This window comes from Arvicola amphibius, chromosome 12, assembly GCF_903992535.2.
Source record: "Arvicola amphibius chromosome 12, mArvAmp1.2, whole genome shotgun sequence".
Lineage (NCBI taxonomy): Eukaryota > Metazoa > Chordata > Mammalia > Rodentia > Cricetidae > Arvicola > Arvicola amphibius.
In genome coordinates this window covers 120720973-120748740 of record NC_052058.2, presented here as the reverse complement: position 1 = coordinate 120748740, position 27768 = coordinate 120720973, and the positions used below count along the sequence as shown (strand labels likewise).

General features: G+C 49.9%; 2 protein-coding genes across 4 annotated transcripts in view; one reads left to right on the top strand and one right to left on the bottom strand.

Moving 5' to 3' along the window:
• The first annotated feature begins 148 nt into the window (after positions 1-148).
• On the top strand, positions 149-19085 carry C12H19orf81 (chromosome 12 C19orf81 homolog). Of its 2 annotated transcripts, none has more exons than XM_038314090.1 (5): positions 149-299; positions 17084-17156; positions 17272-17392; positions 18125-18258; positions 18805-19085. In XM_038314090.1, the coding sequence occupies exons 1-5, from the start codon at positions 233-235 to the stop codon at positions 18998-19000; spliced, it is 591 nt and encodes a 196-aa protein (XP_038170018.1). In that variant the 5' UTR covers positions 149-232; the 3' UTR covers positions 19001-19085. The 2 variants fall into 2 exon arrangements, with proteins under 2 accessions (XP_038170018.1, XP_038170019.1); XM_038314091.1 differs by having other exon boundaries at positions 235-448.
• Positions 19086-21624: 2539 nt separating this feature from the next.
• The window catches only part of Shank1 (SH3 and multiple ankyrin repeat domains 1), a 44551-nt gene continuing 38407 nt past the window's right edge, over positions 21625-27768 (bottom strand). For both annotated transcript variants that reach the window (XM_038313845.1, XM_038313846.1), the window contains 2 exons: positions 24319-27406; positions 21625-22342 (listed from right to left, as the gene is read on the bottom strand). In XM_038313845.1, coding sequence (XP_038169773.1) covers positions 21625-22342; positions 24319-27406 — 3806 coding nt within the window. The remainder of the gene's footprint in view (positions 22343-24318; positions 27407-27768) is intronic.

The window sequence follows — 27768 nt, the reverse complement described above, 5'->3', positions numbered from 1 at the left end:
AGAGACCAGAAGACGGGGAGAGACGGGGAAGGCAGCAGACTGGGGCGCACACCGAGTCCCCGAGGTTAGGGGAACGCGCGTGTCCTTGTGGTCTCAGCCTTCCAGTTCCGTGTTTGTCCCACGAGGTTTCAAAGAGCAAGAAGCAGGAGCCGACGGAAAGAGCTGGGGTGTGTGGTCCAGTGTGAGCACCCCGCCCCATCTTCCCGGACCACCTCCGAGCCGCCTCTCCAGGATGCAGTCAGGGGTGGAGCCACACAGCTCCCCAAACCTGGGCGTCCACGGCTTGCACAGGGAGGCAGGTGAGCAGGCCTGGGGGGCAGGCGAACCGGCATTCCGGCACAGTTGGTCCTCGAGCTTCGAACTACATTTCCCAGGAGGCCCTGGCTGAGAGTCTGGATATAGAAGAACTACATTGCCCTTGGGACTCTGCAAGTCTCTCGCCAGTGGGGTAAGCCCCAAAGTACATCTCTCAGAGGACTTTGCAATTCCCCGGGCTATTAACTACTTTTCCTAGGAGGCTTCCTTGCTAATAGTCAGGAGTCAAAACTACATTTCCCAGGAGACCTTGCAGGGCCCTAGCTAGGACGCTGGACTACGAAGTACATTTATCATAGGACTCTGCAGGTCCCTGGCCAATATTCTGAGTCTAGAACCACATTTTCCGCCAGCCTCTGCAGTTACCGGGCTAATTAATAGTCTTTTTACATGAAGTCCTGGCGCACAAAGAACGCTACTTCTGGGTCCAAACCTATGTTTCCCATGAGACACTGCAGTTCCCTAGCTAATGCTCTGTGTTTCGAACTCATTTTCCCGTCACCCTTTGCAGTTCTCTGACAGATACTCTCGGTTTACAAATAATTTATCTTGAAATGCTGCAGTGTCCTGGGCTAACATTTCTGATCCCAGAACTTCATGAGCCTCCTGGGCCTCAACAATGCCTCTGAGTTCATTTCTTTCCTAGATACCTTCACTCCTTGGTCTTGCAGAATAGTTTACCGCCTTCCTGTCTTCAGCCCCTGTTCTTTATTTTCAGATGGCCCCACCACCAACCCAGCTGCTGAAACAGACCTCAGATGCCAATCTTTCACTCCAACCCCACGCGGTTCCCCCTCCACCCCCCTCTTCTTGTCTTAATGACTTCTGGCTATGTCTGGTTCTTTTCTCTGTCCATAGTTCTGGCTCCAACAGAGACCTTACCTCCTTGTCGTTAGTCTCTGCTCCACCAGGGCCCAGCCTGGTTCCAGGGAGTCTTTCTAACATACACCCAGACCATCGCTGTCCCTTGCTCACGGCAGCCCCAGGCTTGCTACTCCTGTCAGCACAGTTCACCCGCTTCCCAGTAAGACTCTGCATGGCTATAAATAGCAGAAAGAATAGAAATGGCGTTGTCCTACACTAAAAACAGTGACCCCATCAGGGAGCCAGTTCCTTTCATCTCCCAAGGTTATAATCTGAGATACATTTCCTTGGTACACCAGCTCGCCTGCCTCATGATCACAATAAGGCCATAGTTTCAACCATCATTTCCAGAAGTCTTCATTCAAAGAGCTCCCGAGATGTCCTCTTCTCCCATCTCAGCTAACACTCCCTTGTCCACCTCATCCTACTTAGCAAGAGGAACAACATGACCTTATTATTCCACTCTAGGGTTTCAGCTCAAGCTGCACCCAGGGCTCATTTAACAAAAATCTCTGCCACGAGGGCTCAGGCAGTCCTAGGTTTCAAATGGTTACCGGGTGGTGCTGACAAGCTGTCTGGTTTAAGTCTAATGAATATTCCTGAGGATCTGGGAGCAGAACCTCAAGACCTGCCCCGCCATGACCCATTTCCTCCAGCTGGACCCCCACCTCCAAAAGATCCCGTCACTTACAGAACAGCGCCCCCACCTAGGTAACGTGTGTTCAGATGCTTGATCCTGTAGGAACATTTCACATGCAAACTACGAACTTGCGAACTTCCTACAGCCTTTTTGTCCCACTGGGGACCCCACCTCCGTAGGGGAGCATTCTGTGCTAGGCCTGGGGAAGGATTTCCTCTCCACTTCTGCTAGACTGGGAATTCTCAGGGGAAAAGTGGGTATCGTATCAGTCACTTAATACTGTGTGTTAAGTTTTCTGGTGAACGAATTCTTTCCATTGTCCTCCAGGATGCATAGGAAGCCATAGGGATGCTGTTAAGGAATGAAATTCTTGAACCTAACTAATTAGTAAATGCTTTTTCTTTCAATGTTTGGAATCAAACCTAAGGATTTGTGAGTGTAGGTAGGGGCTCCCACTCCCTCACTGCGGGATTCTAGGCAGGTGCTCTGCCATTGAGTCACCAGCTCCTCATTAGGTGTGGTGGTTTGAATAAGAATGGCTCTCCAAGGCTCATATATTTGAATGCGTAGTCACCAAGGAATGGAACTGTTTGAAAGGATTAGTGGGTGTGGCCTTGCTGGAGAACCCGTGTTTCTCATGCCAGCCCCACCCCTCTCTTTGCCTGTGGACCAGGATGCAGCTCTTAGCTACTGCCCCAGTGTCACGCGTGCTACCATGCTTTCCTGACATGATGGTAATGGGTTAAACCTCTGAAACATTGAGCAAGACCCTGGACACTGATTAAGGTTGCCTTGGTCATAGAGCACTGACTAGGGCAGGAGTTGGTGCCAGGGAGCAGGGAACTGCTGTTACAAGCCTGACCAGGCTGCTTGGAATGTGGACTTTGGGACTTCGGACTAGAAAAGCAGTTGAGTGCTTTGCATGAGGCTTAATAGGCCATAATAGCAGGAACATGCATGTTGCAGAAATTACTTTATTTAATTGTGTAAAAGTGTGTTACGTTTGTTTGTGCTGCATTTGTTTAATTATGTAAAGATGTGTTGTTGTTTTACCTTGCCTGCTTTAAGGCATCTGATTGGTCTAATAAAAGCTGAACAGCCAATAGTTAGGCAGTGAAGGGATAGGTAGATCTTGTGGGCAGAGAGAATAAGTAGGAGGAGGAATCTAGACTGCAGAAAAAGAGAAGAGAGAATGAGGGAGAAGGAGAGGGAGACACCTGGGGCCAGTTGGCAGCCAGACAGACAGACACGGACAAGTGAAACATACAGAATGAAAGAAAGGTAAAAAGCCCTGTGGCAAAGCCTAGGTGAAGATAAACAGGTTAAAATAAGTTGTAAGAGCTAGTGGGACAAGCATAAAATAAGGTTGAATGCTCAAAACTAATAAGACATATCCATGTCGTGATCTGGGAGCTGGTTGGTGGCCAAAAGAAGTGTGTTACATTTGTTCCTTAGCCAACATAGGGCTAAGGAAGCCAAGAGACAAAGAAGCAAACTGGACATGGTTCCTGTGCGCGGTCCTGTCACGCAGTGACGAGTTTTCTGAGTAGAAACAGCAAGCTAAGTAAAAAACGCTTGCCGCAGTGCAGGCACCAACCTCCCAGAGCCAGGCTGTCAAATGAAGTTTCCAGGTAGACTCAGCACCCAGCTGAACGCAGCTCTTGGTTAGGCTTTTGGCCATAAAGCTTGGGTTTCATGGACCTGAGCAGGGCAGAGCCACCCACTACTGCAAAGCTGCTTAGCAGTTTAAGGTTTGGTTCATATGGTCAGAAAAGGCTAGAGACATGCAATAAAGACGGGTCCAGATGGAAAAATCCTCTAAACAGGTTGCAGTATGTTTAAAAATGTGCATAAAAATGGGTATAGACAGTCATAAATAATAAAGTCTTTAAAGAAAGATTAACGGAATATAAAAGAATAAGCCATGTAAAGATGAGAAACACACAGGGAGTCTGGATCCTGAATGTTGTTGTGTTGATTGTGAATGTTTTGACGCTGCACACAGCAGCTGCTGAGAGACAGGACTGTCAAAGGGACTGCTGAACTAAACCAGCCTAGATACTTTTGGCATGCCTTAACTTTAAAATGGAAGTCAGAAAATGTATTATATTGGGGGAAGAAGTTATGCTTTTGTTTAACCGGAAAAAGAAAGTTTATAGATTCCTTCAAAGTTAATAGAGATCAGTTTTGATCGAGGCAGCCATCCTGAAAGTCTTTGCTACAGACATAAAAAAATTAAACCAAGAAAACCTGCAAGACAGTTGACGTATATACTGGTCTCTGCATGGGAACAGTTTTGAAACTGGACAACAAATACTACAGCTAGTTTTCCCAGGACTTGACCATTTTCTCAAGTTTCTCAGGGTCCCTACAGATACCATCATCCCCAGACAGTAGGAAATAATTTTAAGAATATGATGCCCACACTCCCAAGAGGTGGGTTGGGTGGGTTTTCATTCAGTGGGTCATGAATGTTTGTCATCATTTAGGGGGGCTGTTTGCAAATTGTTATGGGTCATGATAAGGAAAGAAACTACGCAAAGAGGTTGGATTCAAGGATTTTTTCTGAAAAGAAATAAGGGGGTATAGGAATGATAGGATAAAAGGATAGATTATTGAATCTGTTTTAAACTAAAAAGCAATTATTAATCTCAAATATTTTACATTGGTATGAATTTTCTGTATTGATGCAAATTTCAGGCTTTTTTGTTTTAACATACTTTATATATGTTTCTACTTTTATTTAAGTGATTTTGTATATTTATACGAATTTAAGGTTTTTTTGTTACAACATACTATATATATGCTTCTACTCTTGTTGAAGGCATTGTACTTAATACAGTTCATTTTAAAACTTAATGGTTATTATAAACCATTTAGGATAATTAAGAAGTGCAGTTTAGTAATTAGTCATCTATAACAATGAGGCTTGAAGTTACGTTAGGTATAATTTCAAGATCATACATAACTATATTTTAGCTGGGCAGTGGTGGTACATGCCTTTAATCAGGAAGCAGAGACAGACAGATCTTTGAGAGTTCAAGGGCAGCTTCATCTACATAGTGAGTTGCAGGACAGCCTGAGTTACATAGAGAAACCCTGTCTTGGAAAAAAACCCGAACTATATTTTAGATATATAGATAGTCTTCAGACTCTTTAAAAACCTACAGAATATGGTATTTTTTAAAAAAAATATTTTTAACATAGGACTTTTTATGACAGTGAGACCTGTCTGCTTCTGGCAGTACCAATTTACTTCAAAAACAGATGATGTGTACCAAAGAAACTCCATATAAAGTTTGCTTTCATTGTAGCAAAACTAGCCATCTGGGCAAGAAACTACCCTTTCCTTGACCACTGACCATCCAAACTGAACATGCAGTACACAAAGGAATGCAATTGCTGAACTTTACCAAAACAAGTCAGGAGAGTCCTTCAAAATTCCTGCTTTCTAGAAAAGTCTGCCAGATCTTTTAGGCCTGTAGGACGGAGATGGATTCCCTACAATGATGCAGAGGAACCCGGAGTGACTCTCCAGACAGTCAGATGTCTCTGCCAATTTCTATAGTTTTGGAAGTGGCCTGTTCTGCACTTTCTGTTTACTAAGGTAACATATCCTTCTGGGGTCATTGATGGAGTTGAAGACTAGATAGTTACAATTATAGTTTTCCTTAGTTATGACAGAAGGTAAATTACGTACAGAGCTTTGGATTCATCAAGATAGGATAGATAATAGAGTGATTTCTCCAAATTTGCCAAATCCAAAGGGACTGGATATTATAAATGTAATTCTTACTTGATAATTGTTCTTATTGTATATAGTTTCACTATGTTGAAGTTAAATCCTTTCTTTTTATTTAGACAAAAAGAGGGAAATGTTGCCAAATATTACTTTAACTATGTAAAGGTGGGTTACATTTATTTATGCTGCATTTGTTTAATGATGTAAAGATGTGTTGTTGCAGCCAGGCGGTGGTGGCGCACGCCTTTAATCCCAGCACTCGGGAGACAGAGGCAGGCGGATCTCTGTGAGTTCGAGACCAGCCTGGTCTACAAGAGCTAGCTCCAGGACAGGCTCTAAAGCTGCAGAGAAACCCTGTCTCGAAAAACCAAAAAAAAAAAAAAAAAAAAGATTTGTTGTTGCTGTTTCACCTTGCCTGCCTAAGGCACCTGACTGGTCTACTAAAAAGCTGAATGACCAATAGATAGGCAGTAGAGGGACAGCTGGGGCTGGCAGACAGAGAGAATAAGTAGAAAGAGGAATCTAGGCTCAGGAAAGAACAAGAAGAGAGGAAGTGGGAGAAAGAGAGAAAGATGCCTGGGGCCAGACAATCGGGCAGCCACCACCAACCTGTCTGGTTAGACACTGACTAAGTAGGAAAAGTGAGACATAAAGAATGAAAGAAAAATAAGAGCCCTGAGGCAAAAAGAAGATGCAGATAAACAGATTAGTTATAAGTTATAAGAGCTGGTAGGACAAGCATAAGATAAGGCTGAGCATTCATAACTAAGAAGTCTCTATGTCATGATTTGAGAGCTGGTTCATGGCCAAAAGAAAGTATGTTACACATGGGAGACACTCTTGAGGGTGATTTGAACTGTAGGGGCCCAGCTCAAGAAGTTTCAGAGGAAAACTAAATGACTAGAGACTCTTTGTGGTGGTTTGAATAAGAATTGTCCCCGTTGGTTCGTATATTTGAATGCTCAGTCATCAAGGAGTGGTGCTACTTAGAAGGATTGGGAAGTGAGGCCTTGCTGGAGAAAGTGTGTCAAGAGGGGTGGGCTTTGAGGTTTCAGAACCAAGCCCAGAGGCCTTTTCTTTTCCTATCGCCTACAGATCCATATGTGGAACTATTAACTTCTTCTCCAGCACCGTGTCTGTCACAATGACAATTGACTAAATCTCTGAACTGTAAGCCAGCCCCAATTAAATGCTTTCCTTTATAAGAGTTACCGTGGTCTCGGTGTCTCTTCACAGTAATAGAATATTAACTAAGATACCATTCTTGTGATATTTTGGAAAAGAATGTGACATCTTTTGCCCTTATTCTAAATCCCTGCCTGAGATTAAATTGAAAATGGCATTGGCAGAGGAGTTCTCAAGATGCCCTACTCTTGGCTGTGGCAGAGTTTTCCTGTCCTGGGTGCTGCTTCCAAATTACCACACAGAGACATATGTTAATTGTAAATGCTTGGCCAATAACTCAGGCTTATTACTAACTAGCTACTACATTTTAAATTAACACACATTTCTTATTTATGCTCTGCCACATGACAGTAACTTTATTAGTATGACACATTTATTTTGCTTCTCCACATCTTCTTTTGACTCTCTCACTCTGCCCTCCTTTCTCCCTGTATTCTCAGATTGATCACCCTGCCTATATTTTTTGCCTGGCTATTGTCCAATCAGCTTTTATTAGACAATGAGAGTAATACATATTAATAGTGTGAAAAAGGATTGTTCTTCAGCATTTCCCACTTTTGTCTATTTAAAAAGAAAGGTTTTAATCTTAATGTAGTAAGATCACATACAACAAAAACAGTTATTAAGTAAGAATTAAAGTAACAATATTATAATCCATTTGTATTTGGCAAAATTAGAGAAAATATTTAATTATCTGTCTTACCTTGGTGAGTAAAGTTTTGGACCAAATTTGCTTCCTATTATAACTAAGGAAAACTATAATTATAGCTATTTAGTCTTCAGATCCATCAAAGACCCCAGAAGGATGAAATGTTACCTAATGACAGGTACCTCTGACTGCCTGGACAGTCACCCAAAGGTCCTCTGCAATGTTGGGGCATCTAACTCTGGTCTGCAGGCCTAGCCTATCTCACAGACTTTTCTGCAAAGCAGGGAATTTTAAAGAACTGTCCTGTCTTGTCTTGGCAAAGTTTGGCAGTTGCCTTTTTTGCACCCTGCTGGTTCAGTTTGGACAGTATACTGGCAGCAACTATGGCAAGAACAGTTTCTTTGCCTGTATGGCTAACTTTTTCCTTTAAAAAAACTCCATATGGAGTTTCTTCGATGCCCATCATCTTCTCTGAAGTAGATTGGTGCTGCCAGGGGCAGATATGTCTCACTGTCATAAAAAGCCTAATGTTATTAAAATATTTTAAATGCCATATTCTGTAGGTCTTTGAAGTGTTTCAAGACCATCTATATTTTTAAATATATCTATTTAACCTTGGAAAACATACCCAATATGCCTATAAGTTTGACTATTATAGATGACTAACTTTTAACCTATATGTCTTAACTATACATTATATTTTTAAATAAGCTTCTATTTTGGTTTTTTGAAACAGGGGTTTTCTGTAGCTTTGGAGCCTGTCTTGGAACTAGCTCTTGTAGACCAGGCTAGCCTCGAACTTACAGAGATCTGCTTGTCTCTGTCCCTCCCCAAGTGTTGGGATTAAAGGTGTGCACCACCACTGCCTGGTTTAAATGAGCTTCTTAAGCACAATATCCCAAACAAGAATAGAAAAATATATACAGGGGCTGGAGAGTTGGCTCAGAAGCTAGTAGCACTGGTTGCTCTCCCAAAGGACCTGGGTTTAATTCCCAGGACACATGATACCTCACAACTGTCTGTAACTCCAGTCCCAGGGAATCTGACACCTTCACACAAATGCACATAAAATAAAGTTTAATAAATATTTTAAAAATACATACACTGAAACAAAAATAACTTTAAATTTGTATCAATAAACTAAAACCTATACCAATGTAAAATACTTTGATGATTAAAGTAGATTCAACCATCTACCCTCTTATTCTATCATTTCCATATCCTACCCCTGGTTTTTCTTTAGAAAGAGATTTTTGAGTTTAAATCCATCTTTCAGCTTTTCTTTCTGATTATGAACAATAACATTTTGTAACCAACCACCCTTAAATAATAATAAATGTCCATAATCCATATTTTTGGGGAATGTAAGCATAATTTTCTGTATTACTTCCTGTTGACTGGGGCACTGGTAGTCTTGAGAAAATCAGAATAATTGTTAAGTATTGGCTGAAGTAGTCTGAAGGGTTGGAGCATCTTTGACAGCCACCTTGAAGCTGTTCTGGATGCAGAACTCAGAGGAAACTGTAACAGAGGCATTTTAAGATGCTGGATCACCTGGGCCTTTCATTTTTCATTGGTGTCTGGTCTCCTTGTTCTGAAAATACATAAATTTTTAAAGGTAACATACTTAACTGTATTAATACAAGTACAGATTGTGCATTGTACACAAGCTAGTCAGAGATGATTTTCTGTTGCGTGTTTGAGCAGGTAAAATATACATTATGTATCTTGTAGTTCTTTTAGGTTTATTTCTTTATGTATGTACCCAGGATTTTCAGGGGGTCTTCCTCAATCAAATATGTTTTTCCTTAGCCCAGAATGAATCCATAACCTCTCATTTATTGTGGAAATAGAAGCATAACCTCTCCCCCAAAGTGACATATCTTTTGACCTAAATTTTGAAGCTAAGACACTTTTAAAATATATAGTTTATTTGATTTAGTAGCTTTTATAATTAAATATCTCTTAGCAGTTATCATTTGCCCATTAACAGTTAAAAACCTAAAGACACACAATAACATATGGGATCCAGACTCTGTGTATTTCACATCTTTATATGGCTTATTATATTTTTTATTACTCCATTTCTTTTTAAGAACTTTAAAATTATATTTTTAAATGTAAGACTGTATATACTCTTTCTCTTTGCTCTCCCAAGTCTACATACATTTATAAACATACCATGACTTGTTTAGAGGCTCTTTTTGTCTGAATCTGTTTTGATTGTGTGCCTTTATCCTTTTTCTGACATATGAGCCTTTAAACTGTGAATGGCATATCTGTACTGCGGCCAGCATGAGAGACTGTGGGAGCCCACCATGCAGCACTGGCAGCTCAAGCTGGCAGCCTACAACCAGGGATGCACCTCTGTGCCAAGGCCCACAAATTAGGAAACTGCTCTTGGTACCATTTCTATGTGTCTAAAACCCTTTTTTAAGCACACATTTTTTAGAGTTTTCTCAGGCTTTATGTGGATGTACGTGTGGCATATTGGAATGCCATGTGTTGTGTGGTTATTAGTAGTCTCTCTCTCTCTCTCTCTCTCTCTCTCTCTCTCTCTCTCTCTCTCGCTCTCTCTCTGTTTTTCAAGACAGAGTTTCTCTGTGTAGTCATGGTTATCCTGGAACTTGTTCTGTAGGCCAGTCTGGCCTCAAACTCAGAGATTATCTTTTCTTTGCCTCCTGAGGGCTAGGGTTAAAGGCACGTGCCACCATTACATCACACTTATGCAGATATATAATGAAAAGGAACAAGTTGGACAAAGAGAAATACAAAATTGTTGAAGGAAGCGGCGGGCTGTATCCCGCCACCCGGCTTGCTTTACCCAAAATAATTACACAGAAACTGTATTTTTTAAAAACATTGCCTAGCCCATAGTTTTAGCCTCTTATTGGCTAATTCTCATATCTTGTTTTAACCCATATTTAGTAATTTATATAGCACCACGAGGGGTGCCTTACCAGGAGAGATCTTAACCTGCGTCCATCTTGGAGAGAAGCATGGCGGCTGCATATAGCGACTGCCTGAAGCATCTCCCCACTCCTGCTACCCAGCATTCTGTTCTGTCTACTCCGCCTACCTAATTTTCTGTTCTCTTAAAGGGCCAAGGCAGTATCTTTATTAATAATAAAAGTAACACATAGACACTCCTCCATCACAAAATGTACATTTTGAGGAGAAAAGTAGCACCAGTATCTTCTTAGTTAGGGTTTCCATTGCTGTCAAGACACAGCATGACTTTGGCAACTCTTATAAAGGGAAACATTTAATTGGGGTGGCTTATAGTTTCAGAGGGTTAGTCTATTATCATCATGATAGGACATGGTGCCAGCACCGTGACTGTCTGCACTCCACCATGCTCCTTGCCATGATGATAATGAACTAAGCTTCTGAAACCGTAAGCCAGTCCCAATTAAATGCTTTCTCTGATAAGATTTGCCTTGGTCATGGTGTCTTTTCACAGCAATAGAACAGTGACTAAGACACTCGGGGCTTCCAGGCAGGGCTGTACCCTGATCCACATGTTCATCCTTTTGTTATTTGAAACAGTGGTCACAGTTTGTAGCTCATGCCAGCCTTGAATTTTTTATCTCCTTATGTAGCCTTCTGAATAACTGGGATGACAGACTGATCACCATACCTGACTCTGTGTGTGTGTGTGTGTGTGTGTGTGTGTGTGTGTGTGTGTGTGAGAGAGAGAGAGAGAGAGAGAGACTGTGTGACTCTGTGTGTGTGCGTGTGTGTGTGACTGTGCGTGTGTAACTGTGTGACTCTGTGTGTGTATGTGTGTGACTGTGTGACTCTGTGTGCGTGTGTGTGACTCTGTGTGTGCGTGTGTGTGACTCTGTGTGTGCGTGTGTGACTGTGTGACTCTGTGTTGCGTGTGTGTGACTGTGTGTGCGTGTGTGACTGTGTGACTCTGTGTGTGTGTGTGAGGGACTCTGTGACTCTGTGTGTGTGCATGTGTGACTGTGTGACTGTGTGTGTGTGAGACTCTGTGACTGTGTGTGTGCATGTGTGACTGTGTGACTCTGTGTGTGTGCGTGTGTGACTGTGTGACTCTGTGTGTGTATGTGTGTGACTGTGTGATTGTGTGTGTATGTGTGTGACTGTATATGTATGACTGTGTGTGTATGTGTGTGACTGGGTGACTCTGTGTGTGTGCGTGTGTGACTCTGTGTGTGTGTGCGCGTGTGTGACTATGTGATTGTGTGTGTATGTGTGTGACTGTATATGTATGACTGTGTGTGTATGTGTGTGACTGGGTGACTCTGTGTGTGTGCGTGTGTGACTCTGTGTGTGTGTGCGCGTGTGTGACTGTGTGACTCTGAGTGTGTGACTGTGACTCTGTGTGTGTGACTGTGTGACTCTGTGTGTGTATGCGCGTGTGTGGCTGTGTGATTCTGTGTATGTGTGTGACTGTGTGACTCTGTGTGTGTGTGTGTGTGTACACGTGCGGACAGTGATGGGAAAGCTATGAAACTGTTCTACCACTGAATAAATATACTTTCAGTAGTTTATTGCATAATTATAGGGATTAGAAATGCTGTCACAGTTTAGAAAAATCCAGTATGTATTTAATATCACATTTCCTGAGAAATCATTCTCATTCTTAACATGCATTGCCACGCCACATCTTCCAATGATCAAACACACACTCTAGGGCATTGATTTCCTTCTTAGTCATCAGGATAGAAATCCAGAGAGTTTTAAAATGGAGAGTTTTACCCCATGGCAAAACCAAGACAATAGTTTAATGAGCTCACTTGTCCCAGAGATCCCTAGGTGCAATGTGAGCAATGCATTCCTTATTGTGTTGTGTGAACACCCCACTACATGTGTGTGGACAGACACTCTGCTACATTTGTGTAGACAGACACCCCACTACATGTTTGTGGACACCCCGCTACATTTGTGTGGACACCCCACTACATTTGTGTAGACACCCCGCTACATTTGTGTGGACAGACACCCCGCTACATTTGTGTGGACACCCTGCTACATTTGTGTGTGGACACCCGCTACATTTGTGTGTGGACACCCCGCTACATTTGTGTGTGGACACCCTGCTATACCCTGCTACATTTGTGTGTGGACACCCCGCTACATGTGTGTGGGACTCCACTACATTTGTGTGGACACCCTGCTACATGTGTGTGGACACCTGACTACCTTTGTGTGGACCATAAATTGCAGTCACAATATCATTTTTAACAATTTTTATTTCACCTGTGCCTCCATATTGGTGTGTGTGTGTATCTCTGTGTGGTGTGTCTGTGTGTCTATGTGTGTGTGTGTGCGTGTGTGTATAGAGGTTGACATCTTCAATCACTTTTTTTTGAGACAGGATTGTCTCATTGGCCTGTAGCTCACTGATTCAGCTAGATTGGCTGGCGACTGAGCCCTTCTGTCTCACTTCCCCAGCCCTGGGATTGCAGGCAAATACTGACATGCCTGATTTTTACATGAGTTTTGGGGATCACATTTAAGTATTTATGCCTGCATGGCATCTTAGTTTGTTTTCTGTTGCAGTGACAAAATACCCTGCCCCCCCCCCCCCAAAATTAAGGGAGAATGGGATTATTCGGCTCACAGTTCCAGGGCTGTGACATCGGAGACGTGAAGGCATCAGGAGCGCGAAGCCACTGGTCAGATCACATGCACTGGTAAAAGCAGAGAGCAATGAGCCCATGCATACATGCATGCTGGTGCTTTTCTTGCTGTTTCCACTCTTGCTCATATGACCTAGGGTCCCACGCCCAGAAAGCAATGCTGCCCACAGTGGGCATGCTTCACAGGATCAGCTCCTACAGACACACCCTGATCAGACAGTTCCTCAGTGAGACTTTTTCCAAGACGATTGCAGATTGTATCGCATTGACTATTATAAGCAAGCATCACACAAGGCAAGCACATTACTGATGGAGCCGTCCTCATAGCCCCATCCAAACCACTAGGAACTTTTAAGGACATGTCTACCATGTCATAGTGACAGCGGACAAAATCCACAATTTTTCCAGGAGATTCTCTTGTGTGGTACATATTTAGATTCTTATGTCTAAATCTGGACATAAATCCCTGACCTGTATCCAGATCTAGTTGCTTGTTTTTGTTCATTTCCAGTTGGTTTGGCCAAGTTAAGACTCAGGTGGTCCCCACAAGGGTTGCAACTCAACCTGGGACTTTCCCAGTCAGCGCTCACGCTGGCCGTCTCTGCACTCAGTACTTGCTGGATGCTCGGGCAAGGACACTCAATCTGAGGCAGAACAGATACCCCAGTGCTTGCTGCTCTTGCCAGGGACCCAAATTCATCACTCCTGCTGTCTAACTCCAGCACCAGAGGATCCGACACCCTCTTCTGGCCTCTGTGGGTCTGTCATACAAAATTAAAAATAAAATAAAACTTGAAAAACAACACACCTTTAATCCCAGCACTCGGGAAGTAGAGGCGTTGTGCACGTATTGCGAGACCCCCAAACAAGACCAGCACAGAGTTGGTGTCTGATGCAAACACACAGGGGTTTATAGAAGCAGGTCTGGACCTGGGCAGTGACTCGGCACTCAGGAGACTGAGAGCGGCCCTGAGCGTTTGTATGGAGAGTTTATAAAGGGAACTTATAAAGGGAAAACTCACAAGTAGGGGCACAAGCCTTGGGGAAAGTCTTGGGGTAGTTGACGTTAAACCTGGTTGGTTATGGCGAGTGGGGAGATACAGAGTTGAAGGGTAGGGGGTTAAAAATACATCAGGTATGGTTGAGACTCACAGTTAGCAGCTGTCAGCAGACACACAGGGCAGAGTTCAACCCATTTCAGGAACCTGGGATCACGGAAAGGGCATAAGAGGGGTGGGTAAGACTAAGGATTAGTTCAAATTTAACCATCACAGAGGCAGGCAGCTCTCTATTAGTTTGAGGCCAGCCTGGTCTACAGAGTGAATTCTAGGACAGTCAGGACTGTTTCTCAAAGAAACACTGACTCAAAAAAACCAAACAAACCAAAACAAACCAAAAAAAATCAATAAAACACATCGAGACTGTGGGCTGGGTATGGTGAGGCACACCTACCGTCCTCGCACTCAGGAGGTTAAGGCTGGAGGATTGCAATGAGTTCAAGGCCAGCCGGGGCTACAAGACAGCCTGGACTGTTGATTGAGACCTGGCCTTTAAACACCATTAAAAGGGTTGGAGACCGATCAGTCAGCAAAGTGCTTGCCAGGCTTGCATAAGGGCCTAAATCCCCAGAACCCATGTTAAACAAAACAAAATGGGCAGGAGAGACGGCTTCAGCAGTTCCTGCAGATGGCGCGAGCCTGGGTCCCAGTGCCCACATCAGGCGGCTACCAACCGCTTGTTATTCCAGCTCCAGAAGATCTGATGTCCTCTTCTAGCCCCTGCAGGCACTCACATACACGTGGCACACACACAGACACAAAGATAGAAATAAATCTTTCACAAACAAAGCAGGTGTGGGGGTGTACACCCGCAATCCTAGCACCGCACAGGCAGAGACGGCAGGTCCCTGGGGCTCAGGGACTGGCCAGCCTAGCCGACTTGGTGAGCTCCAGTCCTGTGAGCCATTCCGTCTCTAAACACAAAGTGGATAGAGCCTAATGACCAGTACCTGAGGCTCATCTCCGGCCTCCACACACATGGACCTGCAACCGCCCAGAAGGTGCTGACAGCCAACTGTATAGCATTGTGGAATTAGTTTAGTAATCGTACCTATATGGAGAGCAGATCACAGAGTGTGTGAGTATGAGAGACCGTCTGCAGCAGGAAGATCGGCCAGCTCAGACAAAGTGGCTTGACATGAGGAGACATGTACATTACCAGGAAAGTGCTGGCCTAGAACCCCCAGTGAGGGGCTGGGGTCATGTCTCAGTGGCCCCGAGGGTTGATTCCCAGCACCACCAGTGAGTCACAGTGATACACTCTGGGAAACTTTTGTATTTGAAGCATGACAGAACCTGAAGATGGGAAAGAGGCAAAAGACAGAGATCTTGTTGAAAATGCAGATTCTAAGCTGGGGTGTTGATGGAAAGACAGGATAAAAGTGAACAGAAGTAGCCAAGTGTGGTGATCCCCTCCTTTAATCCCAGCATTTGGGAGGCTCAGGAAGGTGGATCTCTTGAGTTCAAGGTCAGCCTGGTCTACAGAATAAGTTCCCAGATAGCCAGGGCTACATAGACCCTGTCTTAGAAAAAAAAAAAAAAAAAAAACAGCAATACAACAACAACGCAGGATGCAGATTCTAGTCTTGGGTTTGGCTTGGAAGGCTGCCTTCAAACAAGGTCCCCACACTACATCCAGAAGAGTCCATGTGCACAAAAGGAGTGTTTTATTTCTGATGCAAGATGGAGCAGCTGGGGCTTCAAGCACACGGTGCTGAGGTGAGATACCACATCAGCTCTGAGCCAGGAGGGGCCGTTTGATCCTTTCTGTAGTTTCTATGTTGTTTGGTTTGGTTTGAGTTTTAGAGACAGTGTTTCTTCACATAGCCCTTGCTGTCCTGGAACTCTCTCTGTAGACCATAGTGTCCACAAACTCAAGTTCTTCCAAAGGCCTGCACCACCACTGCTCAGAAGTTTGTGTGTTGTGAGCAGCTGTGTCTGGTCCCTGTCATGACATGACCTCACAGTGCTCTCATGTCAGTGGGTCTTGCCCTAGTGGCCCTGTCTGAAGTTGATGTCAAGGATCCCTGACTGTCAGGGCAACTCTTCTCTCTTCTGCCTCGAAACACAATAACATAAAGGAGGCAGACTTTAGTTGGTCTTAGAGTGGGTTGAGGGATGCTTGAACTCTACAGGACAACTCATAGGCCCAGGATCCTTCTACATTGTTGCTCAGCATATCCCAATATGATTGAAACTAGGCTGCTACTCCATTCACATTCCAGTCCCTCTGAAGGAAGGAACCAAACAGCAAAGACAGTTTTCTCCCTCCCTCCCTCCCTCCCTCCCTCCCTCCCTCCCTCCCTCCCTCCTTCCCTTTCTTCCCTGTCTCCTTCCCTCTTCCTTCTACTCTTCTTCTTCCTCTACCCATCCCTCCTTCCCACACTTTTCCTGTGAAGCCCAGGCTGACCCTACAGTCACTGTGTGACCAGACTGTCTTTGAATTATGGCAAACCCCCTGCACAGCCTTCCTAGTGCTGCAATGATAGGTGTGCACGCCACCACACTCGGTAGACACTCTTTCATGTCAATGGCTCACCGTTGCTCACACTGTTGGTGAGAATTCAGTTTCCAGGCCACAGAGGAGCTGGTCAGGGAGGCTAGACACCCTGTGCCTGTACAACCCTGGGGCTGAGGCAAAGAGGAGAAATAGGTCATGTGTGTTGTCACCAGCCAGGGGAAAGAGCGGCCTATCAGCTAAGGAGCAGGTTCACAAGAAGGGGTCACATGGAACTTGTCAGTCAAGGTCCAACCAGCAGGCTGAACTTTGGGATTAGTTCTGGTCAGAGTGGTATTTTTCTCTTGTAGGCCCCTTCAGCCTGAGCCTCATGAGGAATCCAGAGTCTCAGAACCAGAGTGGAAGGGTGAATTCTGTAGCTTCCAGGTGGCATCTCAGAGACTGGCTGGCCTCTGAGATCGAGCTTTCTGGGGTAGTGTGTACACTGTTGGGTGACTCTTCTGAAGAGTCATGGCTGCCAAGGGCACTTGGAAAATGACACTGGGTTCCCTTGTCCCTAGGATCCATCCTTGTGGATCTGGAGACTACAGAGGAGTCAATGGCTCGGAGCCTGGGCAGACCCGTCAAATCCTCGTGAGTATCCCCGGCTCCATGAGCACTAACTTCAGCTCTGCAGCAGTGACAGCAGCAGCCCCTGACCTCAGAGCTCCCTTTCCTTGTCTTGCTTCTCTCCCCCCCACCCCCCCAGAAAACAGTACCTACGGCAGGTCATCTCAGAATATGAGGCACTGGATCGGGAGCTCCCATGTATCCGAAAGTTCTCAGGACCGCCCTCTGCCCAGCCCCTCTGCCTATGCATGGAGACTTCGGTGAGAGGCCATCAGCTCTTTACACGGATTGGTTTGGGTAGTGAGAGGATCACCTGCTCAGAACTGAGATGGCCAGTGTTTAAGGTTATGGGCCAGGCATGGTAGTGTGTGGCTAGTATCCCAGTACTCTAGAGGCAAAGTCAGAGGGAGCAGAAGTCTGAGGTCAGCCTCAGGTACACAGTGAGCTCCTGGTTCAAACAGGAATAGGCCACTCAGCCTCCCCAGCAGCCACACCTAATGTCTGACAGGGGCTGGTCAGAGGATAGCTCAGCTCCCGCCTTCCACCTTTCTGTGGTTATGGGGATTGAACTCAACTCAAGCACCTTTACCCACTAAACTGTGGTGTCACCCATCCTCATTGGTTTATGTGCTGGGACAACTGTTTCCTCCCCTTTGGCACTGTGGACAGCGATCAGCTCATCTCCTGAAACAACTTCCTCTGATCCTTCTGATACTGCCCCACCTTAACGTAAGACCATAGATCCAAATTCCGCCAAGCACCTTCGAGAACTTTAAGGCACCATCTATGGCTGGTTTCTGGGAAAGTTTCCTGGTGGGGTGGTGAAATCATAATCATTCTGGTTTTTAAGAAAGATCTTGAGTGGCGGATGCCTTCGCGTCTGAGAGACACCTGTGGTCTCCCCTTTGACAAGAGTGACAGAACTTAGTGGTTCTGCTGGTGAAGTCTGGGCCAGCCTCCAACCAGACTGAAGCTGCATACCTCCCACACAGGAGGATTTCACGCACCTGGAGGTGCTGGAGGCTCTGGAGGCGGAGATGCCCGGGGCCATGGAGAGTGGGCGTGTGAGCAGCATCCGGTATGAGAACATGAATGTCATCTGCGGGACGGCCGGCCGCAGAGACAGGTGAACCCATGCATGGGCGTGGTCTAGGTTAAGCGGCTGATGGGAAGGGTGAAGCCAGGGAGACAGGGAGGAGGGGGGTCTTAGCAAATGGAGCTTGGAGGTGGAGTCCGAGCGAGTGAGGGAGGAAGTGAGGGGAGGGACAGTGAGCAGTGAGGGGGCGGGGCCTAGACTAGGAAACTGGTGGGTGGGGTTAGAGTAAGGAGGTGAGAAATGGGTGGAGCTGAAAGCAACAAAAAGACTGGAGCCTAGAGTGAGGTGAAGTCAAGGTGAGGGGGTCAGTGAGATATGAGGTTCAGAGCCGCCCAGAGGGGCAGGTCCTAGGCTGAGTGACACTTTGGTTAGAATCAGAGGAAGACGGCATTGAGGGGGCGGGCCTGGACTGAATGGCGCCTCTGGCCGAGTCGGATAAGGATAGCAGCGAGGCCGGGGTATAGAGCATCCTTGGTGAGGTGGAAGAGACACCAGTAGAAATGTCACCGGCGGCCACGAGCTAAGGCGGACGGAGCGAATCCCGGCGACATCCTTCGGTATTCGCCTCGCCCGCAGATGGCTCATCACCGTCACAGACTTCCAAACGCGCTCGCGCCTGCTGCGCTCGGGACTCTGCCTCCGCGGAATCGCTCACCCACTGGTGCGCCACGACGATCTGCTGCTGGGCGACTACCGCCTTCACCTGCGCCGATCCCTTGTCCGACGGCGAATGCTCCAGGCTCTGGGGGCGGAGCCGGCCGAGGAAGATTGACGCATGGCGGGGGCGGGTCCCAGACGCGCCCCGCCCCCAGACCTGACGCTTGTAAGGGGCGTGGCCTCCCTAGGAAGGAGGCGGGGCCGGCTCGAGGGGGTGGATACTGTGAGTTTAATTATAAAGAATGACCTGATACAAAAGCCATTTCTCTCAGCAAAGTCTTGTTGGGCGTGGGGGGCGGGGTAGACCTCTACTGTCATCCACCAGGTCACACCCCATCCCTGCTGCAGAAGGAGCCCAAATCCTTTCTCGTCCCCTCCCGCCCCCTTGGAAGACAGTTCTTGGGCTTTTATTTCAGGAGTTTTTTCCCCCCGTTTGGATTTGTGTGTGTTCTAGTTTTTTAATTTTTATTTTGCTTTGTATATTTTTCTTTTGCTATTATTTCTCTTTTTGCTTCGTCTCTCCTCTCCACCCCGCTCCCCCATCCGGCCCCTCCCCCTTCCCTCTCCCTACTCCTTTCCCCCCTAACCCCACCCCTTACTCCCTCCCCAACCCCGCGGCACCCATCCGGAATTAACAAGCCCTTGATAGACAGGCGCCGCGCAGGCCCCCTGCGGACGAGGGGCAACCGACCGGGGGAGGGGGCGGGTAGGGGCCCAATGCCACCTCCTCTCTAGTCCTTGCCACCCCTCCCCCCTCCCGCGACCCTCCCACAAGGTTCCCTGCATTTCCCTGACGTGGTGAGGGGAGGGGGCTGGCCCTCCCCTCCTGGAGCGCCCCCGGGGGTTCTGGGGGGCAGCTTTAGGGAATGGGCTGGGGGGAGGGGAGCTCCCTTCTTTGGCAGCTGAACATGGGGGGGGGATCCTGAGGGCGATGCCCTTCCCCCTTTTACCCACAGCAGGGGAGGGGGCTACCTATGGGAGGAGAGGTGGCTTTAAATTCCCAAGCCCCAGAAAGGGGGGGAGGGAGACGTGCAGGGAGGGAGGAGCCATGCTGAAAGGAGGGGGAGGGGTAATCTGGGAGAGAAGAAAGAGTGGGGGGGAGGAGGAGGAGGAGGATCTTCGTGCAGAATGGACTGACAGACGGATGGATGGTCTGAATGACAGCCTAGTGAGCAGGGAGCCAGCGTGCATGCGCAGGGTCTCCTCTCCCTAGGAACAGCAGGAGGAGGTGAGCAAAGACCTAGGGTGGACGCAGGAAAGGAGGAGGAGAGTTCTGGCTAAGAGTGCCTAGAGAGAGGCAAGTATGCAAACTGAAAAGAGGCCAGGCTCTGCAGGGCAATCGGGGAAAGTCACCTAGAAAGACCAGAGCAGTGCAGCAAGCACATCCCACACCTGAGCACCATAAAAAAAATAAAAAGGAAGAAATGAAGAAAGGAGGAAGGAAAGAAGGAAGGAAGGAAGGAAGGAAGGAAGGAAGGAGGAAGGAAAGAAGGAAGGAAGGAAGGAAGGAGGAAGGAAGGAAGGAAGGAAGGAAAGAAAGAAAGAAAGAAAGAAAGAAAGAAAGAAAGAAAGAGAAAAAGAAAAGCTCCTGGGGAGAAGCAAAGGCTGGGGAGGGCAAGTCCGCGAGAGGGTGCAGGAATGAGGGTGGATGTCAACAGAAGTCGGGTGGTAGAGGACTTGGGAAACAGAGGCAGGTGGGTCTCTGAGTTCGAGGCCACCTGGTCTACAGAGTGAGTTCCAGAGACAGCCAGAGCTACACAGGGAAATGAGAGGGGGGGGAGAGGGAAAGAGGGAGAGAGAGAGAGATCTGGGATGTGAGTGTGCAAGGGATGTGCCAAGTGTCAGAGAAAATGGAGAAGGCAGGGGACAGGATGCCATCATGAGAGAGGGAGAGTAAGGGCTCTGGGGCGCCAGGACAGGAACGAGTTTCCAGGTATGACAATGGAGGTAAGTGTGTTTAGAGTGTGCAAGAACAGAGCAGAAAGAAGGGGTGGCCAGAGGCTACAGGAGTATGGCTGGGTCTGTGAAAAGGAGAGGGAGGAAAGTCCCATGTGTGTCTGCAGCATGGGTCCAGGGTGATCAGAGAAAGAAAGGGTGCAACCCCACCCCCAAAGAAGAAAGGATGCGGAGAACAAGCTAAGCAAAGGCCATGGCGCTTGAGAGAAAAAAGAGAACGCAGCGTGTAAGGGAGCTGAAAGGGCCTTGCAGGCAGAGGTGTGCAAGACAGCCAAGGGACAAGCTTGTGCAAAACTGCAGCCAGGGTGGGGCGCCAGCAAGCAAGAGGCAGGGGGAAGGGGAGGCTGAGGGGCCTGGACAGGTGGAAAGGGTTATTAGAGGGGCGCAGGTGATGGAACAGGAGGACAATCTTCCCCTGCGGCATGGGGGGCAGCCCCCCATCCGGTCAGGCTCTGGGCTGACCCTCTATGGCTCTGTCTGTCCCCCCCAGTCGACCTTTTCCTCCTTCTCAGTACCCCTGTGTCATTTTCTAATCACCCCCCCCCCACACCACTTGCAGCCCAGTGTCAGCTGCCCACCTCTTGTGAGGTGCCAGTGTCTGGCCTGCATCAGGTCCATCCGGGGACCTCAGTCAGGCCTGGGGAGACGGGGCAGGGCACAGTTTTAGCAGAATCCCTGGCCCCCTGAGAGGGTGGGGAGAGAACGATGGTCAGAGGGGTCAGAGGTCAAGAGGTCAGCGGGCTCAACGGTCCTATGGACGGGTTGGTCCGTCCAGGCCAGCCATCACCTCTCCAGGAAAAATTTGAGAGCCCGGTCAATGTTCATTCTGTGGCCCACCCTGGTCACGCCCAGGTCCACATAGTCCTCCTTGGTCAAGGCGGGCAGGTGGGAGCCATCAATCTCGTGGTCCAGGAACTGGGCTCTGTGCTCTGATAAGCCCAGCCACTCCAGCCAATCGGCGACGTCAAACTTGGTCCAGAATCCGAGAGGCTTGGCGCCAAATGGCTTGTCCGGGGGCAGCGAGAGCAGGCGGGTGGGTGATAGAGAGCGAGAAGCTCCCGACAAGGCTCCTCCGAGACCGCCAGACATCCCGGGGTGTGGTGGCACAAAGACTGGAGCAAAAGGGTCAGCCGAGCCTCCTGCCCCTCCGGTCGGGGAGCTACGGATGTCAAAGATGCCTGGGTAGAGGGGTCCTGAAGGCAGGATGGGCAGAGAAGAGGGCCTGGGCGCGGGGCTGACCTTGTGATCCGAGGCAGGCAGCAGCGAGGGGCTGGGTGCCCGGCGGAGCAACGGAGGCCGCATCTCAAATTCCACGCCCTGCAGGTGTCGGGTGGAAGCTGAGGCGGGTGAGGCTGAAGGGGATGTAGCTCCTGGGGCTGCAGCTGTTGAGGAGGAGACCCCAGATCCGGTGGGGAGTGGAGGCAGAGGGGGTTTAGGCCAATTCTGAAAGATGCTGCTGCTGGGTTTGGAGAGAAGAGAGGTCTGGGAGTCTTCGGAGAGCCTGGAATGTGACAAGGGGTGGGGGGGGGGGATAGGGGACCAGGGGGAAGGGAGAAGGGTTTGGGGGGAAGTGTTGAGGGCAAGGGTGAATAAGAGGAAGAAGTCATGATTCAGAGGGAGAGACACAAGGGTAGGGGCAGAGATGGAGAAGATGGGGTGGTGGTAAGGGAGGGTCAGATGAATGTCAGGAGAGAAGTGAAGGGCAAGAAATAGGACAGGGAGAGGGGTGATAGCCAAGAGAGATGGAAGAAAAAGAACCATTAAGTGATAGCAATAACACCCGCCACCACTTGCTGCAGCTCATGTGTGTCAGGCATTGTTCTAAAGGCTTTCTGAATCTCATCTCAATTTAATCCCCAACAGCCCTGGTGGAAGGTTACTATTATCATCAAGAGCACAGAGAGCTTAAGAAACTTGCCTAAGGACACACAGCCAGGGAGTGGCAGAGCCCAGTTAGAAGTCACCGAAGTCTGAGCTCTTAACCACTACTCTATACTGCCTTTTTTGGTTATGGTCAGTCATAGCAGAGTGGAAGACAGGGAGACAGAAACAAAACAAACAAACAAAAAAGAGGGTGGGCATTCAAGGGGGAAAGAGATGGAAGGGGTGGGGACAGAGAACAGAGAGAGAGAGAGGTGAAGAGAGGGAGGTGAAGAGAGAAGAAACAAGGGGAGAAAAAGGTCCCCTCATCCCTTGAGCTCCCTTCAGCATGGCCACACAGCAGGGCCTTTGAACTAGCTATTTTCACTGGATGGCTAACTGTCCCCCACACAGCCTGGTGACCTCTGAGAGATCTGTAACCAACCAATTCTTGGATTGTTTTGTGAGGGTAGCTGTTATTATTGTGCCTACTGTCTAGCTGGGGTGTGGCTCAGTGGTAGAGCCCCTGCCTAGAATCCCCCAGTGTGGCATCTGAGCCTTAATAGACTAGTAGCAAGATGTGCTCTGGGTCTGGCTTGAACTGTCCACAGTGCCCCTTCCCTTCTCCAGAGGGCACACTGCTGTGCTAAGCATCCAGTCCATGCACTGATGCCTACCTGCAGCTCCCCACCCACCCACCCATGAAGGACAGTGAGTGAATTGTTTCTTATCTCTGCAGCTTGCTAAATCCACCCTGGATTGTTAGATACAGGGGACAGAAGCACAGTGCACTGTAGATGGATAGGAAGTATTTCAAGCTCTCCCCCGTACATCTAAGTTAAAGATGGGATTGCTTTCTAGCCATTATGAGAATGGGTCATGGCTTCAAAGAGACCACAAGGAAAAAGTATCTGGGGAGTGAGAGCATGGGCCTATATCATCCTATCCTAGAGGGAGCTGGGTTCCCCAAAGATGCCCCGCCCTCCTCCATCATGTTGATGGCAGTGGCTCAAGTTAAATTCTGCCCCAATTCCTTTCAAGTAGACACTGTGAAAAGCCACACAGACACCTTTAGTTAATGCAGTTTTGCTGTTGATATTTTGTATCTAGGCTTGGGGATGTACAGGTCTGTCATTCCAGTTACTGGGGAGGTTGAGGCACGAGGATTAGAAATCTAAACTTGGCTTTTGAACTCTAAACAGAGTTTAAGGCCAGCCAAAGCAACTTAACTAGGTCCTGACTCAAAACATAGTAAGAAGGCTGGGGGCTTTGCTCAGTGGTTGAACCTGTGCCTACAGTCCCTCAGTAAGAGGTCAGGGTGTGATTTGGTGGTAGAATCCCTGACTAGACTCCCCAGTGAGGGGCTGGGGCCATGGCTCAATAGTGGGACACTTGTGTAGCATGCCTGAAGCCCAGGACCATCAAAAACAAAATAAAAACATGTAGCCATTCATCTTGGGCCATGGGTTATGGTGACCATGGAGCTGAAAGTGTGCTTCTTAGAGGTCCGATTCCTGCAAGACAGCCCAGTTTGTTTTCTGTAACTCCGAGGCTCTTTGGGGACCTTGGGCTCCAGCACCTGCCATAGCCACCCTCCAGTTACAGGTCTCTGCTCACCTCTGCCGATGCAGGGAGGAGGTCCTCTCTGGGATGTAACTGGCTCCTCCGTGGTGGCTGTCTGTGCTGCCCCCGCTGCCTCCCCGAGCCCAAGGCAGAGCTCCTCCCGCGGCAGAGGACCCACCAAACTGCTGGAGCTTCGAGCTGAGTTCGCTGATGATGCTGGCTTTGACCGTGGCCAAGGCAGAGGCCTGAGGCTGGGACAGGGGTCCTGGCAGGGGCGGTGGTGGGGGTCCCGGACCTTCCTCCCATGGTAGCAGCTTCCGAGGCAAGGACGAGGCAGTGGGCAAAGGTACAGGCGGGACTTCTGGCTCAACCGCCACGGAACCTCCTGCCACACCTGCCGTCGAGGGTCCTGAGCAAGCACTCAAGGCCAGAAGCCCATCTGTTCCAGCTCCGGTCACAGAGACCGTGGGGCTGGTGGGGGTGACAGGATCTCGGAGTCCCCCACTGGGACCAGGTCTCAAATTTCCACCAGCCCCAAGCGCCCGGCCCCGTAGCTTGGAGGGAGTCATGAGCTGTGGGGGGTATGGTGGGCCAGGCGTCCCACTGCCCCCGAAGGCCTGGCCATCCAGGTAGGCTACGTAAGTATCCAGGAGCTCAGTCCCACTGGCCACCCCGGCCCCGCTCCCAGCCACGCCCCCCGTGTTGCCTCCTCCTTCGGCAGACAAACTGCTGAGTGTGGACGCGCTGCTGATGGTCTCCAGCGGGTGATCGCTGCTGCTCCGACTGTCCACCTCCTCAATTCCAGAATCCGTGCCAGGTGGAGGATCAGGGCCTGGCTGCGGGGCTGGGGGAGCTGGGGCTGCTGGAGCTGGCGGGCCTGGAGCTGGAGTATCCCCGGGAGCCGCGGGAGCCCCCTGGGTCAGCGTGGCCACTTCGCTGTCGTAAGAGGTCAGGCTAGACGCGGTGGAGTCCAGGGTGGGAGGGGCTGCGGCCACAGCCGGGGGTGGGGCTGCAGGTAGAGGGGTGGCTGGGGAGGGAGGGTCGGGCAGCGGGTGGGGAGGCCCGGGCGTGAGGGGCGACTCTGGCTTTTCGAAGCTGTTGGAAAACTCCAGGGGTGGAGGCAGCGGCTCCGCGAAGAGGAATTCGCCGTCGTCCACATCCACCGAAGGGGCTGGCGGCGGCAGGACCAGCAGCGGAAGGCCGTTCTCCTCACTGCCCCGCGGAGAGGTGGGAGAGGCTGGCAAAACCCTGCGAGGGCTGGGCGGTGGGACCCCAGGCCCGTCTTCAGTGGAGGACCTTCTCGTGCCCGCTGGAGGAGGCCGGGCCTGGCAATTCTCAAGGAAGCGCACATGCAGAGGAAGCCGCTCAGGCTCCTCGGTGGCTGCGGTGCGCCAGGCCTTGCTCACCCCAGGAAGGGGAGTTGGGGGTTCTGGCCCCAGCTGCAGCAGGAGCGGCCCGACCCCTGGAGCTGACGGGGGCAGACGGTGCAGTAGGGAGCGGCGAGCTGCAGGTGGACTGGCGGGAAGGGCCTTCTCCTGACTCCCTAGACCTGCCCGGTACCCTAGCTCCCGGCGCGCGGGGTCCCCCCACAGGCGCAACACTGGCTCGTGACGTGCATGTGGCGAATGGGGTGAGTGAGGCGAGTGGTGGTGGAGGGTGGGCGGCGGGGCATCGTAGCGTGGCGATGGAGGTCTCGGAGGCGGCTGAGGGGTGCCCCCGCCGTCCGAGGACTCCTTCAAGGCCCGCTCCCGGGCGGCCAAGGCCAGCCCCAGCGGAGAGGCAGGATCTAAGGCCTTGCCAGTCAGCGGGTGCACCAGAGGCCGCGGGGGGAGGAAGCTGGTGAAGGCGCTGCTGCTCCCACTGCCCCCATAGGCTCGACTGCCGGCTGCGTAGGCCCCATAGCCCCCGCTGCTGCCCCCTGACTCTAGCCGGAGGTACGGCTCGGCGGAGAACATGCCTTCATCAATGGATTTGGAGTGGCGCAGCCGGGGACCTGGGGGTGCCCCCGGGCCCAGCCCGCTGTCGCCTCCATCCTCATCTCCCGCATCGGTGGACAGGAACAGCGTGGACCGCCGCCGGGCTTCGTTCTGCCAGCCTCCCTCCCTCCGTGCCGCGCCCACCAGGGCTGCTCCAAACTGGCTGGTGAAGTCCAGGGTTGCTGGGCCGCTGGGCGACCCAGGGGTGGGCACAGGCGACGGGGACGGCGGCACCGGGGACGTGGCAGGCGCAGGGCTGGGCGAGGATCCGCCGCCGCCCGCGCCGTCGGGCTGGGTGGGGGGCTCAGCCTCTGTGCTGCTCCCCTGGCTGCTGCGCCCGCTGCTACTGGTGGATGGAGCTTTGATGATGATTGTAGGGATGGGGATGGAATTTTTCTCTGATGGCCCGGCCGGAGGTGGTTCAGGCCGCGGCAACGCTGGGGATGTTGGGGAGGACGCGGGTGCGAGGCTGCCCTTCTGGGGCTCGCCTTCCACTTTGGTCTGCTTGACCAGTGGGCCCTTGCGACCGCGGCCCGTGCGGGCAGGCACATACATAGCTGCACTGGCCGCCCTGGGGGGCAGCTGGAAGTAACGCAGGGCGGGAGCCTGAGTGGGGCCGCTGCTGCCTCCGCTACTGCTGTGGTGGGAAGGTGATGGGGCCCCCGAGGTCGGGCTGGGTCCTCCGCCCCGCCAGCCTCGAAGGCTGGGCTGGGGTCCCAGGGCCAATCGAGGTGGGGGATCATCGGGAGAACCTCCCGTCTCCATCTCCGGTGGGTGAGGAGGGTGTGCATGGTGATGGTGGGGCTGCGGAGGTGGGGCATGATGATGGTGATGGTGAGGTGGATGGTGATGGGCAGGGGGTAGGGCTCCACTGTGGTACAGGCTCTTCTCTCGGCCCCCAGCACGGGTGTCAGGAGGAGATGGCCCATCGAAAGATGAAGGGGAGGACGCAGGAAGGGGACCTCCAGAACCGGGGTTGAAGGGGCCTCCCCGAGGGGAGGGAGTGAGGCGGCCGGAAGAGGAGGGAGCTGGCGGTGTGCTATAGGGAGGCTCTGGTGGGGATGTAGTGGGTGGTGGGGGTATGTCCTCTGAACCGGGGACTGACAGACTACGGCTGAATTTCATGGCTGGGGGTGCTAGGTAGGGTCTGTCATCTTCTGCAGCCCCTGTTGAGACACACAAGACCAAGGGAGGAATTGAAGACTGGACCAGCTCCTCCTATATGCAAGCTGTGCACTGCGAAACAGCAATCATCAGCAGGGACACAAGGGAAAAGGCTCAATTAAGTGGAATTTCACCCTTCGTCCACGAGGGGGCGCAGTTTACTAGTTGTTCAAAGGTTTGCGCACATGATAATTTAATGGCGATTTGGAGTGAGTTTAAAGCAGGTTTAAGAAGAAAAGGCTATCTATCATTTTTACATAAAGCCATGAAGAAACAGCTGACTTCTCCCTCAACAAGTATATGCCTCTACGTACTACCTGCCTGCTACCATCCCTCCATCCTTTGAACCCCGAAAGAACCCAGT